Genomic DNA, 19,413 nt, shown 5'->3' with positions numbered 1-19,413 from the left:
CAGACACCCTGTGAGGTAGGTGGGGCTGAGAGAGCTCTTATCAGAACTGTGGCTTGCCCAAGGTCAACCAGCCAGGTGCAAGTGGAGAAGTGGGGGAATCAAACCCGGTTCTCCCAGATTAGAGTTTGCGCACTTAACCACTACGCCAAACTGGCTGAACGCGATCTCCCATTGACAGGGGAACAGGGCATCAGAGATGCACGTTCAGCACCCTGACCACTGACATGATTAGTACAGCCAATGAGGCAAAGCTGCAAAATCACACAAAATAAGGTAAAACACAATATTTAAATATGTTGCAGAATATCAGCATTCACAACTGCGTTTATCAGCATAAACCCTCTGATGACACTCTAGAGCAGGGGTGTCAAAGATACGGCCCGGGGGCCAGAACCGGCCCATCCAGGGCTGTTATGCAGCCCGCGAGCAACTAGTGCAAGGGAGGGAACAGGAGACTGCTCGGGGGTGGGGTGGGCAGAGCCACTCCAATTGTGGCTTCAGCTTGGCGGAACAATCTGATCTGCAGTCCACTCATATGGGTTTTCCTTTGCACCCCTCACCCAGCCCCTGAGGCTTGCAGTGAGGATACAACAACTTGGAGGTTACCAGCTACTGTCATTTATACAGTTTATATCTCTGGTTTTGTTTTATGTTTTATGGCATACATGACATTCATGCCAGATCTGGCCCTCGTAACAAATAAGTTTGATGCCTTTGCTCTAGAGAGAACAACGGAGGATACGCTCGGTGCGTCTTGCTTCCTACCTCCGGCTTGGGCTAGCGACTGATCCGTCGTCTGCACCGAGACCGCTGTGGCGTCCCCCACCGTAGAGGCCGGGAAATATGCAAAGCGGGCCTCCCCGCTGACGGCATCCGTCGCTGGGCTTCCGCCATTGCTGAATGGGTTCTGGATCACGGCCTAGAAAACAGCACAAGGGGACTCGGGCATTCTGTGTTGGGGTTCCATCGCCAGGGCTGGGGAAGGAATGGAAGCCGCCATGGTTACAGACAGAGGCTGCTGGGAGAGGCTGGATTCTGTAACATTTCCCAGCAGCTTTGCGTTTTTCCAGATTTGCAAAGAGGATGCTCCCAAGAGCACACTGCCCCCTTGTGGTTAAAATGGGAAACCTTTCTAAAATATGTGACTTTATATACGCTAACCATATTCAGCCCTCCCATTGGTTTTCTTGCCGATCCCCCAGAAGGGGGATTAAGGGTTTTAATAAAGGGTTTTATTCCTCATTTGTAATAATAGATTAGAATAGCAGATTGTAATGTAACAAAATGAACAGCAGAATAGCAGAAACCAAGCTTGTCATTCTTTTTATCTGTTAAAAAACACCTTCACTCTTTTGCGTGCTGATTTAACAAGCCACCCTGTATATATACAAGTATGATCTGTAATTCCATTTCATTGTCTGACGAAACGTGTGTGCACACGAAAGCTCAGACCTTGAATAAACGTTGTTGGTCTTAAAGGAGCCGCTGGATTCTAACTTTGTTCTAGTAGAATATAATGTAATTTGGAATGGTAGACTGGAATGTACTCCTCTGGTCTGGACAGGGGAGATAACTCTACACAGCTAATCGTCTCATTTCAAAGAAGACGGTGCTGTAAGGTCGCCTCCATGCTTGAGAGGAGACAGATGAAGCATAATGGCGGAGTCTCAGTTAATTACTCTCAGCTTCCCACAATTAAGGATACATCTGCCCATCAATCTCCAATGTTGACCTATTTATTTCCTTCACTATGTTTTCCCCCTGGAATTAAACCCAAACAAATGGTCATCGTATAAACTAAGCTCGTTATTCTTGTTTAGCCCTTGAATCTGTTAAATATCTCCGTTGTGCTGTATGCTAATTTACTGCTCACCCTCTACCTATATATATGGACTGGCAACTTCCACTTCAATGTATCTGAGGGAGTGTGCGTGCACACAAAAGCATATACCTTGAAGAAAACTTTGTTGGTCTTAAAGGAGCCAAGGGACTTTGTTCTGCAGAAAACACAGTAATTCATAACTTATTTTCTAACTTCATTCATACTCCGCTTTTCTCTCCAGTGGGACCCAAAGCACCTTACATCATTTTCTTCTCCGTTTTATTTTCCCAACAGTCCGCTAAAGTAGGTTAGGCTGAGAGAGTGTGACTGGCCCACATTACAGTCACCCAGCAAGCTTCCGTGGCGGGGGGGGGGGGGTTTCCAACCGGGGTCCCCAAAATCCTAGCCCCCCACCCTAACCCTGGCCCACATTACAGTCACCCAGCAAGCTTCCGTGGGGGGGGGGGGGGGTTTCGAACCTGGGTCCCCTAGATCCTAGCCCCACACTCTAACCACGACAAAACACTGGCTATGTCAATACTGATAACAACTTAAACAGCTGCTTGAACGACTGCCTTTTAATCAACAGCTAACCACATAGGAGCTGCGGTGGCTCAAGTGGTTAAGATGCTGAACTGCAGCCTGTGGAAGGTCAGTAGTTCAGCAGTTCAAGACCCGGGTGCCGCAAGACGGGGTGAGCGCCTGTCTCTAGTTCCAGCTCCTGCCAACCTAGCAGTTCGAAAGCAAGACATTGCAAGTAGATAAATAGGGACCACTTTGGTGGGAAGGTAACAGCCTTCCGTGCGCCTTGGTGTTTAGTCATGCCGGCCACATGACCACGGAAACGTCTTCGGACAGCGCTGGCTCTTCAGCTTTGAAACGGAGATGAGCACCGCAACCCTAGAGTTGGATTCGACTGGCTTTCGAGCAAGGGAACCTTTACCTTTACCTTTAACCACATACACCAGCTTGTTAGCAAAAATCTCAGGGAGGCCTTTTTGAGATGTAGACTGAAGTGCCAGGATGGCCACGGGACTTCACCACTGTTCCCTTTAAGCTGAGTTAGTGTGAGCTAGCTCACAGTTTTTTAGCCTCTGGCTCACACATTTTTGCCTCAGCTCAGGAAGGGATGGCTCCAGAGCAAACTAATTTATGTAGCAGCCCAATCACTTGCTCACAACTTTAATGCCAGGAGCTCACAAAGTAGAATTTTCGCTCACAAGACTCCACAGCTTAGAGGGAGCCCTGGACTTCACCACAAGCCGGCTCTTGTTAATCAATTAAGTGCCAATTAATCACAGCCCTGTTGATTAAAACTGGCTCCCCACCAATCAACTGAATTGACCGATGCGTTTTTCAGACTTCCTTGTTTCGGGGAAGTATTTTGGAAACGTCACTCCAGTGTGAGAGTTGCAGAGGATTCTGGGAAAGGCACACCCAGTGCACACAGGGCGTTGAGCACGCCTGAATAGCCTCAAGCATCAGTCAGCACGAACAGAGGAGAAAATCTGAGGCCCAATGTGGTGTAGTGGTTAGAGAGTTTCAAACATGTGGCTCGGGGGCCGGATCAGGCCCCCCCGGAGGGCTTCTATCAGGCCCGCAGTGGAACTGGCTGTCTTCTGCTTCTTCTTCTTCCAGTTCCGCTGCTGCTGCGTCATCGTAGGTTTGCCGCTTACAGGTACACACCTGAACAGCATAAGATTGCAACAGCACAGACATCTTGATGCAATAATTCAGAGCAAGGGGTGTCAGTTATCAGACACTGTTAAATGAACAAAATATTACAGAGAGCGCTAATGTTTTAAGCATGTTTTTATTTTAAGTTAAAAAAAACCCTTTGTGTTTGTGTCCTTTATAAAGTTTGTATCTCTGCTACCTGGCATTACATTTTATGACACACATGGCCCGGCCCAACAAGGTCTTGTTTATGTCAGATCCGGCCCTCATAACAAATGAGCTTGACACCCCTGGGTTCGAGGGTCGGACTAGGATCTAGGACAGTGATGGTGAACCTTTTAGAGACCGCGTGCCCAAACTGCGACCCAAATCCCACTTATTTATTGCAAAGTGCCAACACGGCAATTTAACCTGCATACTGAGGTTGTACTTTAGAAAAAACAACTTATACATTAACATAAGATGATCCAAACAAAGTAAGGCAAGCAATCCCAAATGCTTTCACTTACTTAAAATTATTTGGCAGAGAATTTGACACTTTAATGATGGTCTGGGCCTGGCTGGGGCGATGTCACCCGTGCCCACAGAGAGGGCTCTGAGTGCCACCTCTGGCACCCGTGCCATAGGTTCGCCACCATTGATCTAGGAGACCCAAGTTTGAATCCCCACACTGCCACAGAAGCTCGCTGGGTGACCTTGGGCCAGTCACACACTCTTGGCCTCACCGACCTCACGGGGTCATTGTGAGGGTAAAGCAGAGGAGAACAATGTAAGCCTTTTTGGGTTCCCCACTGAGGAGAAAGGCAGGATAGAAAGAAAGCAAAATAAATCTTAAAAAATCTAGAGCACAAACCACTCTGGTGCATTTTGGAGGGTGATCCATTGAGATGGGACAGCGGACTTGCGGGAGGTTTTGCCTGTCGTTTGGAGAGTTATTGGGGGGGGGGGCTCCTTTCCAAGTACAGGAGTTTGAAACCCTCTGCCTTATAGCAGACGGATCTACCGACTGAAGCCCTGAAACTGACGCAGCCCTTTTCTCAAAAGGCTCCCTATGCACCTCACCTGCATAGTGAATCCTTACAACAGTCCTGTAAGGCGGGCTGGTATTACTGCGACAGTCCCCATGGAAGCATGATTCTCGGAAAACTCTCATGATAGGTCAGTGCCATGCACATATAAACACACACGGCGCCCCCCGGGCCCAAACTTGGCATAACCCCGGAGAGCTGAGACCAGAACCAGTAGCAAATTTGGCATAACCAGTAGCAAAATTACAGTTATGAAGTAGCAACGGAAATAATTTTATGGTTGGGGGGTCACCACAACATGAGGAACTGTATTAAAGGGTTGCGGCATTAGGAAGGTTGAGAACCACTGATTTACTGTGATCTTCAAACCATTTATAAAATCTTGACCATGTAGTCTTGGATCCCCCCCTCCTCTTGGTCTCTCAAAAATAAAGTCAGTTTATCCATCTCAGCAGTTTTGCGAGTTCTGGTGAACACCCAGGAATATATGTACAGGCCTGAACGGAGTATGTTAGGACAAGCCAGGGCAAATTACAAGCCAACACAGTAAGTGTGCACAACCAGGAATTCGGTGCTACGGAGTCTACACTTCAGAGAGCCTTTGCCAGCTGGGAAAGGGGCGACTGGTGCTCACGACTGCATAGAAAAAGGCAGGCACTATAACAACAGACGGTCCAGAAACCATGTTACACCCGGGGACCCTCGAGTTCAGTACTGTCTCAATGACTCTCCAGGGTCACATTCAGAGAAAGGCTTTCCCCAGCACCGGAGATACTAACGGGAGATCTCAGAATCTGAACTCGCCACTGGCTGAATGCAAGCTCTGTGTTCTACCACTATGTTCTTTCCGGGGATGTCAAAACTTGTGCGTGTCTTTTCAGGGCAAGGTTCGAGTGTCCTGACGCACTTTGCAGAAGTGGGATGGGAGAGAAAGAGGAGATGGTAAAGGTGGAGGGCTTCTCCACCAGAGCAACAGTCAACAGCCGGAAATCACACACACATAGACAGATGCATAAGCAGAACCCAGTAACCACATCCTGGTGGCGCTGTTCACCGAGGGACACCACCGATTCACAACCTGAATGCTACAAACAAAACACCTTCCCTCTTCCCTCCCCCCGGGCGGCGGCGAAGGCTGAGCGGCATATAGTCGCCGGCTGGCCTGCCAAGCCTTCTCCCACCCCCTCCCCCAGCAGCAGTGGCGAAGCCATTCTCAGAGTGTTCCCTGCGCAGGCTCTTTTACTTTTGGGGGGATTTAAATATCCCCCCCTATATTTTTTTTACAGTTTTTAGATTTTTCTGCACATCTAGGGATTGCCCCAAATGTGCAGAAAAATCTCCCTGCCCCCCAAGTGCGGATTTAGATATCTGCACGGAGGAGGCATGTTGGGAATTAGATATGTAGATATGGAGCAGAGGTCCATCGGTAGCTATTAGCCTCAAGGTATAGATAGGGCAAGTGATGCTCTGTCTTCTTGGTGCTTGGGGGGGGGCAACAGTGGGAAGGCTTCTAGTGTCCTGGCCCCACTGGTGGACCTCCTGGTGGCACCTGGTGTTTTTGGCCACTGTGTGACAGAGTGTTGGACTGGATGGGCCATTGGCCTGATCCAACGCTGGCTTCTCTTATGTTCTTAACGAGGTCTCTCCCCTCCCCAGGCTCCCCCCCTCCCCCCCAAATCTCCAGATATTCCCCAACCCAGAGTCAGCAACCCTAGCCAGAGGTGGAAGAGGAAGCAAGTCTATGGGGGTTGGGTGATCTAAGCCATTGGGTGGATCCTTTGCGGGAGCCATTCAGTCCTTCAAATACTCCAGCCCCAGACTGATTGGGGGTGGGGGGTGGGGGTGTCTCCAGGTCAAAAACCAGCATTTGTGTTGCACACGGAAACTAACTGGGAAGCAGAGCTCTGAGGGATGAATAAAGGTATCCACAATCTGGTTTTGTCCTTTATAGCCCCGCCTGGCTTGGGACTAAGATATCTGAAAGATGGTCTTTTCCCATACATTCCTGCCTGGGGATTAAGACCTCAAGGAGAGGCCCTCCTGACCAATGTTCCCTCTAAGCTGTGGAGTCTTGTGAGCAAAAATTCTACTTTGTGAGCTCCTGGCATTAAGGATGTGAGCGAGCGATTTGGTTACTGCGTAAATTAGTTTGCTCCGGAGCCTTCCTTCCTGAGCGAAGGCAAAAATCTGTGAGCTGGAGGCTAAAAAACTGTGAGCTAGCTCACACTAACTCAGCTTAGAGGGAACACTGCTCCTGACTGTCCCATCGACCAAAGAAGCTCGTTTGGTGGGTATCCTAGAAAGGGCCTTTTCGGTGGCAGCCCCACGATTATGGGACAAACTCCCCAGAGAGGTGCGCCTGGCTCCCGCACTTCAGGAGGCAGATGAAGGTGGTTTTATTTAGGACTGCATTTGACTGAAGTTGTGGTTTTATTCATTGGTCGTTCTAACTGTGCTTTTAAATTGCGGCCTTACGTGTGTATATATATCTTTTTGTAACTGCTGGTTTAGTCAGACTGTAAGCTCCCTTCAGTTCCACAAGGTAGAAAGGCAGCTGATAAAGGTTTATAATTCATTAATGGCGACGAGGATCAGCCCTGACACCAACCCCCCCACCGGCCGCATCCGAAAAAGACATGCTGCCTCCTCCACTGCCCTATAAGTGGGTGGTTGACTGTTGAGTCCTACGCCCCTCACCTCCACCTCTGGTCATGACAACAGGCATGGAGTTAGTCCTCAAGAATGGCTATGACACGGCTACATTCCACTGGGGAGTCTCGCTTTTGGAAGGAAAACCCACAAGACAACTGTCTGAACTCTTGCTACGGCAGAGAAAGACTCACCCCCACTAGGCTGTATTGTTTGTAGCGAGTGGATCCACCGATGGCAGAAAAGCAACCCTGTTCTAGCACATGGCTAGAGATGTAAAATTTCCGGAAATTTTGAAGCTCGGGAAAAAAACCCAGTTTTTCCCGTTTTTTTTCGGGGGGAAACGGAAATTTTTGGAAAAATTGAAAAATGCCACATTAGCATTTCTTTTGTCTTTTCTAGATTGAAAGTCATTCTGTTGCTTTAGGAACATAAAATATGACTATGGACATTTTTACTTGGCATGAAATTATCACAACTAGCATATTAAAAATATAGTGTATCCAAACAATTATTACAAACAGAATACCCACCCACATGCAGAAACAAAACTGAAACCTTTTTATTTACTTCTGACAATCGCACCTCCTAAAGGAAGAAACGCATCTTGTTCTTGCATTGGAGAGTTCAGTTTGTAACCTAGGACTTGCTTGTCCTCAGTGCACAGAAATTAGATCAATCTGATACCATATATATATATATTTAGAAATGATTTGGAAAATATTTGAACACCTTGTCTTAAAATATTTTATTCATCATGTTAAAATTAAACGTTCCATAATTTTCTTTTCTCAATTTTTCCAATTTTTTGGAAAAAAACAAAAAAGGCTTCAGGAAAAAACGGGAAAAAACCGTTTTGTCCCCGATTTTTTCCGTTTTTTTTCCCCAGGCCTTCACATTTCTACACATGGCTGCAGACTCTACCTAGGAAGCGGCACCGAATTCTGGGGCCAAGGAGCCAACCCCCTACCTGGGCAACAGCCTGTTGGCCGCTGGCGAATGCTGCCGTCGAGACCACGCTGACGGCCCCCGTTGTGTCCGTCTGTCCGTCCAGCTGACTGTCCGTCACCTGGACTACTCTGTATGTCACCTGGGAGAGAAGAGGCACAGAACAGTCACTCTGGGGGTGGTGGTGGATGTAGTGGTGGTTGGGGAGGTCAGGACAGCTTTGGTTTTCTTGGTTTGCAATATCTGGCTGCAAGGAATGGGAAAAAAGCCCAAATTAAAAACACAAAAACGAAATGACTGATGTTCAAGAGAAGGGGGAAATGTGCTTGGAAACATTACACTAAAACACACCACTCTGTGTTTGTAAACATTACACAAACACACACACACGTTTGGAAACATTACACAAAAACACACACACATTTGGAAACATTACACAAAAACACATGCATTTGGACACAAAAGCACAAAAATCTGCCAATCAGTGCTTTTTAAAAAAACAAACAAACAATACTTTTAAAAAGGCACCAGTACTCATATATAAAGGTGGCATTGAATGCCACCGATTCCACCCTGAAGACTTGGAAGTGCCCCGCCCAATGGTGTCGGTACTCAGGACTATGGAGTAACCCCCCACACACAGAAAAAAAGCCCTGCTACAAAGCAGCACATCAGGGGCAAAGCCAAACTAGAACCTCTCCCCCCTCAACCTGCTAACTTTCTACAGGCAGGGAGCTTTAAGACATGCATGCAATCATGTGACAGCCCCACTGGTCAAATTATACAATGGCCCAGTCCCTGGAATTGTGCTGCAACAAACCTGCCTCTAAGCCAGGGGTCCTCAACACAGTGCCCCTGGGCGCCATGGTACCTCTTCTGGTGACCGCCAAGTGTTTTAAGAAAGGGAGCGCGGCATTTGCCCAGCAAAGCTTCTGATTGGCTGTGCATTTTTTAAAAATGTTGCTTTGGCAGCAGCTGCCCCCACTATACAAGGGCCTTCACAGTGTGACTGAACGTAAGTTGCGGCAGCCCCTTGGCTCTGCCTCTAGAGGGAGCCATTTTGTTGCTGCGCCCACCACGCGGTGTCAGAATTCCAAAGAGGCCCGCAGGCTGACCAAGGTTGGGGACCCCCGCTCTAAGCCAATGTTCACCCAGAGGGGAGCTGGCCAGGGGACACATTTGTGTACCCCAAATCCTTTCCCTCTTATCATACTCAAAGCCACAAAGGTAGGCACAGTCCTCCCCAAAGTTACCTGTCCTCCATTGTTCTCTGTGCGGAACTGGTATTGGATATTATGGTCTGTGAAGGCCGCTTGCTGGACGCTGGCGATCGCCACTGCAGTCTGCTCATCCGCGTTTGTGCCGTCTCCTGAGCAAAGACGGGAAATCCAATTACCAATAACGGGCATCAGGGGCGGGGGGGCACATGGCACCAGTGTTCCCTCTAAGCTGAGTTAGCGTGAGTTTTTTAGCCTCCAGCTCATAGGTTTTTGTCTCGGCTCAGGAAGGATGGCTCCAGAGCAAACTCATTTATGCAGCAGCTGAATCACTCACTCACAACGGTAATGCCAGGAGCTCACAAAGCAGAATTTTTGCTCACAAGACCCCACAGCTTAGAGGGAGCATTGCATGGCACCCGGGAATCTGTTGGGTCAAAGAGATGCCCTAGCTTATGGAAGGGGGTTGAGGTGGTAAGGGTCAGAACAGGGGAATTAGGGTGGGCCAGAACCGAGCTCCATTAAGTCTGCCACTGTTGGCCTCTGCACATGATCAGTCATTTTGGGACTGAAGGGGGAGAGATGGCACAACCTCGAACTCACAACGAACTCATGTCGCATGCCATACACGACACAAAGTAGCAGGAGACTGCAGCAGCCCTGGAGAGGACCCGGAAGGCCAAACCGTAATGCAGATTCAGTGTCTAGCCTACCACCTCAGTGTCTAGCCTACCTCTCCTACCTCTCCCTAGCCTAACTCCCACAATGCACTGCTGCCTCTTCCCCAGTTCAGCTGGTTCGAAACCAACCCACGCCAGCACACCTGTATGTATATACCTGCAAGCATAGTCAGCCCTAAGGCTGCTCCGGACTAGTTTGCCAACCTCCAGATGGGGCCTGGAGTTCTCCCAGAATTGCAACTGATTTCCAGACAACAGAGATCAGTTCCCCTGGAGAAAATGGCTGCTTTGGAAGGTGGACTCTATGCCATGAGGTCCCTCTCCTCCCCAGGCTCCACCTCCCAAATGTCCAGGAATTTCCCAGCCTTGGTCTGGCAACCCTACCCCCTTCACTGGTATATCTGCACTGGAAGGCAACAGGGTTGTTTTCTTGTAACCCTTCCAAACTGGTGTCTCAAAGGGGGTGGGGAGGAGGCAGGTGACCCTCGGACTGACCCCCAAAGCCGCACACTGCCCTTAAAGCAGCGGTCATTTCTCAAAACACGTTAAAATGCCTCTACACAACCGGGAGCAAGCCCAAGGATGGATGCTTAGTGTACTCTCAACATCTTGTGTGTGCAGTTCACAGGAACTCGTCTGGGACTAAGGACAGAAATAGCAAAACTTGACCTGGGTCTTCCCCATCCATGACTTTTGCTGGAGGAACGTGGGCTGTTGCTATTTCCCATCTCATCTAGCTCGCAGCAGGGAGGGTCTGTGGCTCAGTGGTAGAGCATCTGCTTGGTGTGCCTAAGGTCCCAGGTTCAATCCCCGGCTTCTCCACTTAAAGAACCAGGTAGAGGGTGGTGTTAAAAAAGACTTCTGCCTGAGACCCTGGAGAGCTGTTGCCAGTCTTGAGTCGACAATACTGACTTTGATGGACCAAGGGTCTGGATTCAGTATGAGACAGCTTCATGGGTCTCCACAGGGTTGTTTTGACAGGCAAGGGGGAAGGCTATATGCTCTCCAAGGCACCTTAGAGTAAGGGCCGCATATAACCGCAACAACAAAGAAACCCCAAACAAACCAGGGGTGATAAGACTATAAGATCCCTGGGGAAGGAAGCTGTAGTTGTTATTAAAGAAATTAAGGAATTCTGAATTCTTTGGAATTCTAAGAATTCTTTAGAATTCTAAGAATTCTGAAGGAATAAGATTGCTTTTCAAACATATAAATTAATTTTCAGTCATCTGCAACAGTTAACACATCGGTCATACGAGTCAACTGTAAAAGCTTTCGATTCAATGAAAAGGTGCTCCCGAGAACCTTTTTAAAGATTTGCCATCCAAGCACTTAAGGAGAGGTTCTCGAGTGTCAGCTTAGAAGACACATCCCCGCTTTCCCTCACACACAAGAGGGAATGTTTCTTTCAAGCTGGGAATTGTAATGCCACACAGGCATTATCGAAAAAATGGCAAAGGCTTTTGGATTTTTCTTTTAAAAAAATGACTATGAAACTTTGATCTCATATATTATTAATCGATCGATCGACTATGATTTCGCAAATCAGGCGACCGGCCTCATTTTTGGCAAAGGTGAATACCTTGTAAGGGACGTGAATGCTACTCTGGAAGGAGCGTGCGGGGTTTGGGATTCCCACTGCAGACTGGGCAAACGTAGGCCCAGAGGGGTCCTGTTGGGAAAAGACTAAACGCTCACCTTTTGCTCATAATACAGACATTTCGCACGTCTTATATTATTGGGTGGGTTCTGAGCCAGCCCGGCACCCCTCCTCACCTTCTTGCAGCTCGACTCCCTCTTCTCCTTCTTGAGCTTTCTCGTGGCTGTAAATAAATTAAAAAAAAAAACAAGAGGGGAAAGAGAGGGTCACCTAAAAAGCTGAGAAAGAACCCATGTTGGCCGAGCCCCTGCCTACACCCCAGTTTGGTGAAGTAGTTAGGAGCGTGGACTCTACTCTGGGAGAACAGGGTTTGGTTCCCCCACTCCTCCACATGCAGCTGCTGGAGTGACCTTGGGCCAGTCACAAGTTCTTTCAGAGCTGTTCTCTCAAGGGCAGTCCTCAAAAGAGCTCCCTCCATCCCACCTACCGCACAGGCACTGTTTCCTCTAAGCTGAGTTAGTGTGAGCTAGCTCACAGTTTCTTTGTCTCCGGCTCACACATTTTTGTCTTAGCTCAGGAAGGATGGCTCCAGAGCAAACTAATTTATGCAGTAGCCAGGTAACTTGCTCACAATTTTAATGCCAGTAGCTCACAAAGTAGAATTTTCGCTCACAAGACTCCACAGCTTAGAAGGAGCGTTACTCACAGGGTGTCTGTTGTGGGGTGGGGAAGGAAAAGGAGATTGTAAACCGCTCTGAGACTCCTTCGGGGAGTGAAGGGCAGGGTATAAATCCAATCTCTTCTTCTTGTTACTAGAACCCACTCCCTTTAAAAAATATTTGGGAGCAGAGTGCTTGCACAATCTCTGAACCAAATTCCCACTGGTACAGGGGTGTTGAACTCATTTGTTATGAGGGCCGGATCTGACATAAATGAGACCTTGGTCGGCCGGGCCACGTGTCATAAAATGTAATGCCAGGTAGCGGAGATATAAACTTTATAAAGGACGCAAACAGAAAGGGTTTTTTTCCTACTTAAAATAAAAACATGCTTAACACATTAGCACTCTTGCGATATTTTCTTTATTTAACAGTGTCTGATAACTGATGCCCCTTGCTCTGAATTATTGCATCAAAATGTCTGTGCTGTAGCAATCTTGAGTATGCTGTTCGGGTGTGTATCTGTAAGCTGCAAACCTATGATGATGCAGCAGCAGCAGAACTGGAAGAAGAAGAAGAAGAGATTGGATTTATACCCCGCCCTTCACTTGGAGTCTCAGAGCGGCTTACAAACTCCTTTCCCTTCCTCTCCCCACAACAGACACCCTGTGAGGTGGGTGGGGCTGAGAGAACTCTGACACAAACTGCTCTTTTTCAAGGACAGCTGTGCCAGAGCTTGTGACTGACCCAAGGTCACATCAGCAAGTGCAAGTGGAGGAGTGGGTAATCAAACCCGGTTCTCCCAGATTAGAGTCCACACACTTAACCACTACACCAAACTGGAGAAGAAGAAGCAGAAGACGGCCAGTTCCACTGTGGGCCTGATAGAAGCCCTCCAGGGGCCTGATCTGGCCCCCGGGCCGCATGTTTGACATAGTATGTGTGACAATTGGGCACAGAGACTCATAGAGGCACGCAACAGTGGCGCAGTCGCCAGTGTTTTCCTTATGCTATCCTGCACGACCACCAGTTTTTCGCATGCAGCAATAGTACCGTTCGAGTTTTGTACTTCCTGCTCGTGTGTGTGCCAGCTGTTCATGCGGAATAAAACACACTCTATAGTCACAGAACCCCACAGAAAAACGTAGGGGTTCGTACGAGGTCTCCCTCCCATTCAGGCACTCCTATCCTGCTTCAGCATGACAGAGGTATCCCAGCTAACTGTGGAATCACTGAATTCTGTGAAGTCTGGGGGAGAACTTGGATGTTCACTGCAACCTCATCAGATCTTCCACCATAGGAACAACCACTGTGTTGTAGTGGTCAGATTAGGATGTGCGAGGCCTGCATTCAAATCCCCACATTCCTATGAAAGACGCCGAGGAAGAGATTGGATTTATACCCTGCCCTTCACGACCTGAAGGAGTCTCAGAGCGGCTTTCAATCTCCTCCCCTCCCCCTCCCCACAACAGATACCTTGCGAGGTGGGTGAGGCTGAGAGTGCTCCTTGAGAACCACTCGTGAGAGAACCGCGCTGAAAGAACTTGTGACTGACCCAAAGTCACACCAGCAGCTTCATACGGAGGAGTGGGGAACCAAACCCGGTTCTCCCAGATTAGAGTCCGTGCTCCTAACCACTATACCTAACTGGTTCTCAGTTCTTCTCAGAGTTCCTTGGAGAAAGAGTCTCAGTGTTTGTTTCCCACCCTCTCCCCCTACTTCTGGGAGAGCAGAGATCTATCAAGGGACAGGAAAGAACAATGTGAAAGACACCCCCCCCCCTGCACATTTGTTCCATGCGCAGAGGATTTGGTCAGTAGCAACCACAAACGTTGGCTGGCTCGTACACCGAGCCAAAGTTTGCAGACTGCTGTCTTTGGACTGTTACTTTGTTCCATGTTACAGGACAGTTGCCAGCCTCTCCGACAGCGGTTTGCAAACTTTGTACATGCAGAGAATCCTTCACACGCGCACTGGTCTGGGATGCCAACTCATTGCCAAACCACACTGCCAATGCTCCCCTGTGGCTGTAGGTGGCCAGCAGCAGGCCAACCGGCCTTCCCTGGAGCTTCGCTCGCTGTCCCTTTCTCTTTGCCTTCTTTGTTAAATTTCTAAGAACAGTTTCCCCCGGAACGCAGCCTGAAAACCACAATTCTATCATCAGCAGAGACAAGCAAACCCCAAGTCAGTGCAATCAGCTCCCGGGGCCACGTGACACTGTGCTCTGCAAACCACGGAAGGAGAGGGAGGGTTCATCTGCACACTTCATAACTCTGCAAACCTCACAATTCTGCACATCTTGAAGAGCAGCTAAACGTTTTGCCGTTGCACATAAACACGGCCATTCTTAAGAAGATGAGATTGGATTTATACCCTGCCCTTCACTCGGAGTCTCAGAGTGGCTTTCAGTCCCCTTCCTTTCCTCTCCCCACAACAGACACTCTGTGAGGTAGGTGGGGCTGAGAGAGCTCTGAGAGAACAGCTCTGAGAGAACTTGTGACTGACCCAAGGTCACCAAGCTGGCTGAATGTGCAGGAGTGGGGAATCAAACCCGCTTCTCCAGATTAGAATCTGCCGCTCTTAACTACTACACTAAACTGGCTCTTAGCATACTAATTCTTGCACACAAGGACAATATCCGGCCTTGCACAGTGTGGCTACAGAATATCCATCAACACACCTCTGCTCTTCGCTGCCTGCACTCGGGTAGTTCCAACACATACTGGGTGAATTACACGCTGACACCTTTGCTTCCTGCTGCTATACCAAAGAGCGCATAAGGGCTGCTCATGCTCACAATTTTTACCTTCACAACAACCCTTTATGGTAGGATCAGGCTGTGAGAAAGGGAAGGGATCACTTCCAAAAGGATGCCGGCAGAATGGAAGCGGGTGCAGAGGAGAGTCACGAGGATGATCAGGGGCCTGGAGACCAAGCCCTGCGAGGAAAGGCTGAGGGACTTGGGAATGTTCAGCCTGGAGAAGACAAGGTCGAGGGGGGACATGATTGCTCTCTTGAGGTGCTTGAAGGGCTGTCACTTAGAGGAGGGCAGGGACACGCGGTCCCTGTTAGCAGCAGAGGAGAGGACTCGAAATAACGGGTTTAAATTACATGCAGAAAGGTATCGGCTGGATATTAGGGAAAACGTTTTGACAGTCAGGGTTGTGCAAGAATGGAGCGGGTGCAGAGGAGAGTCACGAGGATGATCAGGGGCCTGGAGACCAAGCCCTGCGAGGAAAGGCTGAGGGACTTGGGAATGTTCAGCCTGGAGAAGACAAGGTCGAGGGGGGACATGATTGCTCTCTTTAAGTATTTGAAGGGCTGTTACTTAGAGGAGGGCAGGGAGCGGTCCCTGTTAGCAGCAGAGGAGAGGACTCGAAATAACGGGTTTAAATTACATGCAGAAAGGTATCGGCTGGATATTAGGGAAAACCTTTTTTGACAGTCAGGGTTGTGCAAGAGTGGAATCCGCTGCCTCGGGGAGGTGGTGAGCTTCCCCTTCCCTGGCAGCCTTCAAGCAGCAGCGTCTGGACAAACGCTCGTCCGGGATGCTCTAGGCTGATCCTGCATTGAGGAGGGGGTGGGACTAGATGGCCTGCCTGGCCCCTTCCAGCTCTTGAGTCTAGGATTCTAAGTGCCCAGGGTCACCCAGAAAACATTAGCCCCAGATCAAGCCTGTGATGTAGGTTGGGCTGAGGGAGGGCAGCTGTGGGCGCAGCAGACCCGAGGTCGCTCGGGTGCACAGACAGCAAGCATATCTGCACGTACCTTTAGTTTGCGGGATCTATCCTGAACGGTTCCCTCTGAAGCAATGTTCCCTCTAAGCTGTGGAGTCTCGTGAGCAACAATTCTACTTTATGAGCTACTAAAGTTGTGAGCGAGTCATTTGGCTCCTGCATTAATTAGTTTGCTCTGGAGCCATCCCTTCCTGAGCTGAGACAAAAATGTGTGAGCTGGAGGATAAAAAGCTGTGAGCTGGCTCACTCTAACTCAGCTTAGAGGGAACACTGCTCTGAAGTTGCCCTGTGCCCCAGCACTGCACTACGAACACAGGGAAATCAAGCAAACAACCCCCCCCAGGAAAATAGGGGAACGGACAAAGAGCCGGTGTTGCAGCGTGGCCGGTTTCAAGACGAGGACTGGGAAAGCATAAGAACATAAGAACATAAGAGACGCCAATGTTGGATCAGGCCAAAGGCCCATCCAGTCCAACACTCTGTGTCACACAGTGGCCAGAAATACCAGTGCCATCAGGAGGTCCAGCAGTGGGGCCAGGACATTAGAAGCCCTCCCACTGTTGACCCCCCCCCCCCAAGCACCAAGAAGACAGAGCATCACTTGCCCCAGAGCCCCTAGCTATACCTTGTGGCTAATAGCCACTGATGGACCTCTGCTCCATATGCTTATCTAATTCCCTTTTGAAGCCGTCCATGCTTGTAGCACCCACCACTTCCTGTGGCAGTGAATTCCATGTGTTAATCACTCTTTGGGTGAAGAAGTACTTCCTTTTATCCGTTCTAACCCGACCGCTCTGCAGTTTCATGGAGTGCCCACGAGTTCTTGTATTGTGAGAAAGGGAGAAAAGTACCTCTTTCTTTACCTGCTCTTTCCCATGCATAATCTTATAAACCTCGATCATGTCACCCCTCAGTCGTCTTTTCTCCAAGCTAAAGAGCCCTAAGCGCTTTAACCTTTCCTCATAGGGAAAGTGTTCCAACCCTTTTATCATTCGAGTTGCCCTTTTCTGCACTTTTTCCAAAGCTATAATATCCTTTTTAAGGTGTGGTGCCCAGAACTGCACACAGTATTCCAAATGAGGTCTCACCATTGATTTATATAGGGGCATTATTATATTGGCTGATCTGTTTTCAATACCCTTCCTAATAATCCCCAGCATAGCATTGGCCTTCTTTATTGCAGTCACACACTGTCTCGACATTTTCAGTGAGTTATCCACTACAACTCCAAGATCTCTCTCTTGCTCAGTCTCTGCCAGTTCAGACCCCATCAATGTGTATTTATATTTAGGATTTTTGGCTCCAATGTGCATCACCTTGCACTTGGCCACATTGAACCCCATTTGCCATGTTGACGCCCACTCGCCCATCCTTGACAGATCCCCTTGGAGTGCCTCACAATCCTCACTGGTTTTCACCACCCTGAACAACTTTGTATCATCCGCAAATTTAGCCACTTCACTGCTTACTCCCATCTCCAAATCATTAATGAACAAGTTAAAAAGCAGTGGACCAAGTACTGATCCCTGCGGTACCCCACTGCTTACCACCCTCCACTGAGAAAATTGCCCACCTACACTCACTCTCTGTTTTCTATGAACTAGCCAGTTTTTGATCCATAAAAGGACTTGTCCTTCTATCCCATGATTTTTGAGCTTACTTAGGAGCCTTTGATGAGGAACTTTATCAAAAGCTTTCTGGAAGTCAAGGTAAATAATATCTATTGGATCCCCCTTGTCCACATGTTTGTTCACCCCCTCAAAGAACACTAACAGGTTAGTGAGACAAGATCTTCCCTTACAGAAACCGTGCTGAGTCTGCCTCAATAGGTTTTGTTCATCTATGTGCCTACTAATTCTTTCCTTAATAATGGTTTCCACCAATTTACCCGGTATCGACGTCAGACTGACTGGCCTGTAATTTCCCGGATCTCCTCTGGAACCCTTTTTAAAGATGGGAGTGACATTAGCTACCTTCCAATCCTCAGGAATGGAGGCAGATTTTAAGGAAAGATTACATATCTTTGTCAGGAGATCTACAAGTTCACATTTGAGTTCTTTCAGAACTCTCGGATGTATGCCATCTGGGCCTGGTGATTTTTCAGTTTTTAAGTTGTCTATCAGTTTTAGGACCTCCTCTCTCGTCACCTCAATCTGACTCAGGTCTTTCAACACCCCTCCTGAAATCAGTGGTTCTGGAGTGGGCAAGCACTTCTCATCTTCCACAGTGAAGACGGAGGCAAAAAATGCATTTAGCTTCTCAGCCATTTCCCTATCATCCTTCAATACTCCTTTTACCCCTTGGTCGTCCAAGGGCCCCACTGCCTCCCTGGCTGGTTTCCTGTTTCTAATGTATTTGAAGAAAGTTTTATTGTTGGTTTTTACGTTTTTTGCTATATGCTCCTCATATTCCCTTTTTGCCTGCCTGACCTCAGACTTGCATTTTATTTGCCATAGCCTGTGTTCCGTTTTATCAGCCTCACTGTGACTAGCTTTCCACTGCTTAAAGGAATTCTTTTTACTTTTTACAGCCTCCATTACTCTGTTTGTTAACCATGCAGGCTTTTTCCTATACCTGTTTGTGCCTTTCCTAACCTGCGGAATATATATTTTTTGAGCTTCTAGGATCGTAGTTTTAAATAGATCCCAAGCTTCCCCAATTGTTTTGACCCTTTCTACTTTTCCTTTCAGTTTCCTCCCCACGTGTCCCCTCATATCAGAGAAAGCAGATGAGGGGTGTGCGTTTCCATACTGAAACACTGCCCGGAATGCACGGGTGAAAAGTGCCGTCAAGTCGCAGCTGACTTCCGGTGACTTCCGGTGACCCCGTAAGGTTTTCGAGTCCAGAGACACACAGAGGCGGCTTGCCAATGCTTGCCTCGGCTTAGCAACCTTGGAATCCCGTGGCGGTCCCCCACCCAAATGCTAGCCAAATACTCGGCTTAGTTTCCGACACCTGATGAGATCGGGCTAGCCTGGGCCACCCCGATCCAAACGTCAACAGAGAATCTGGGGGACGCTGCTGTGATTCAGAAGTATCTGAACACTAGGGCTGCCAGGTCCCTCGGGGAGGCGGGGGTCTGCCCGCTCTAGAGGCCCCCAACCTGCCGGCCCAGATCCAACCGCCGGGGAAACCCTGCCCCCAAAGTGCCAGAATTGGGCCGACATGCCTGGCGCAATGACGTCACCCGGAGGTGACATCACTGGGCCACGCTGTCAGGGGACGCTCTAGCATTTGGCATTAAAACTCTATGGTACCATAGAGCTTTAAAGCCGAATGCTAGAGTGTCCCTCGACAGCGTGCCCTGCGCAATGATGTCACCTTCGGGTGACATTATCATGGCGGCGCGTGCAAAGCTTCCGGACATAGAGCTTCGGATCTCTACTGGATGCCAGC

At 48.7% G+C, this 19,413-nt stretch overlaps 1 protein-coding gene across 1 annotated transcript in view; it reads right to left on the bottom strand.

The window, feature by feature from the left end:
- The window catches only part of USF2 (upstream transcription factor 2, c-fos interacting), a 64,690-nt gene that overhangs the window by 8,390 nt on the left and 36,887 nt on the right, over positions 1-19,413 (bottom strand). The window contains exons 3-6 of the mRNA XM_015421549.1: positions 11,798-11,844; positions 9,378-9,493; positions 8,147-8,266; positions 766-919 (exon numbers count right to left, since the gene is read on the bottom strand). Of these exons, the coding sequence (XP_015277035.1) occupies positions 766-919; positions 8,147-8,266; positions 9,378-9,493; positions 11,798-11,844 (437 nt within the window). The remainder of the gene's footprint in view (positions 1-765; positions 920-8,146; positions 8,267-9,377; positions 9,494-11,797; positions 11,845-19,413) is intronic.

This window comes from Gekko japonicus, unplaced genomic scaffold (genome assembly GCF_001447785.1).
Source record: "Gekko japonicus isolate JY-2015 unplaced genomic scaffold, Gekko_japonicus_V1.1 scaffold1371, whole genome shotgun sequence".
NCBI classification, from domain to species: Eukaryota; Metazoa; Chordata; class Lepidosauria; order Squamata; family Gekkonidae; genus Gekko; species Gekko japonicus.
Note: the sequence above shows the minus strand (reverse complement) of the source record. Positions and strands in the feature narration are given on the sequence as shown.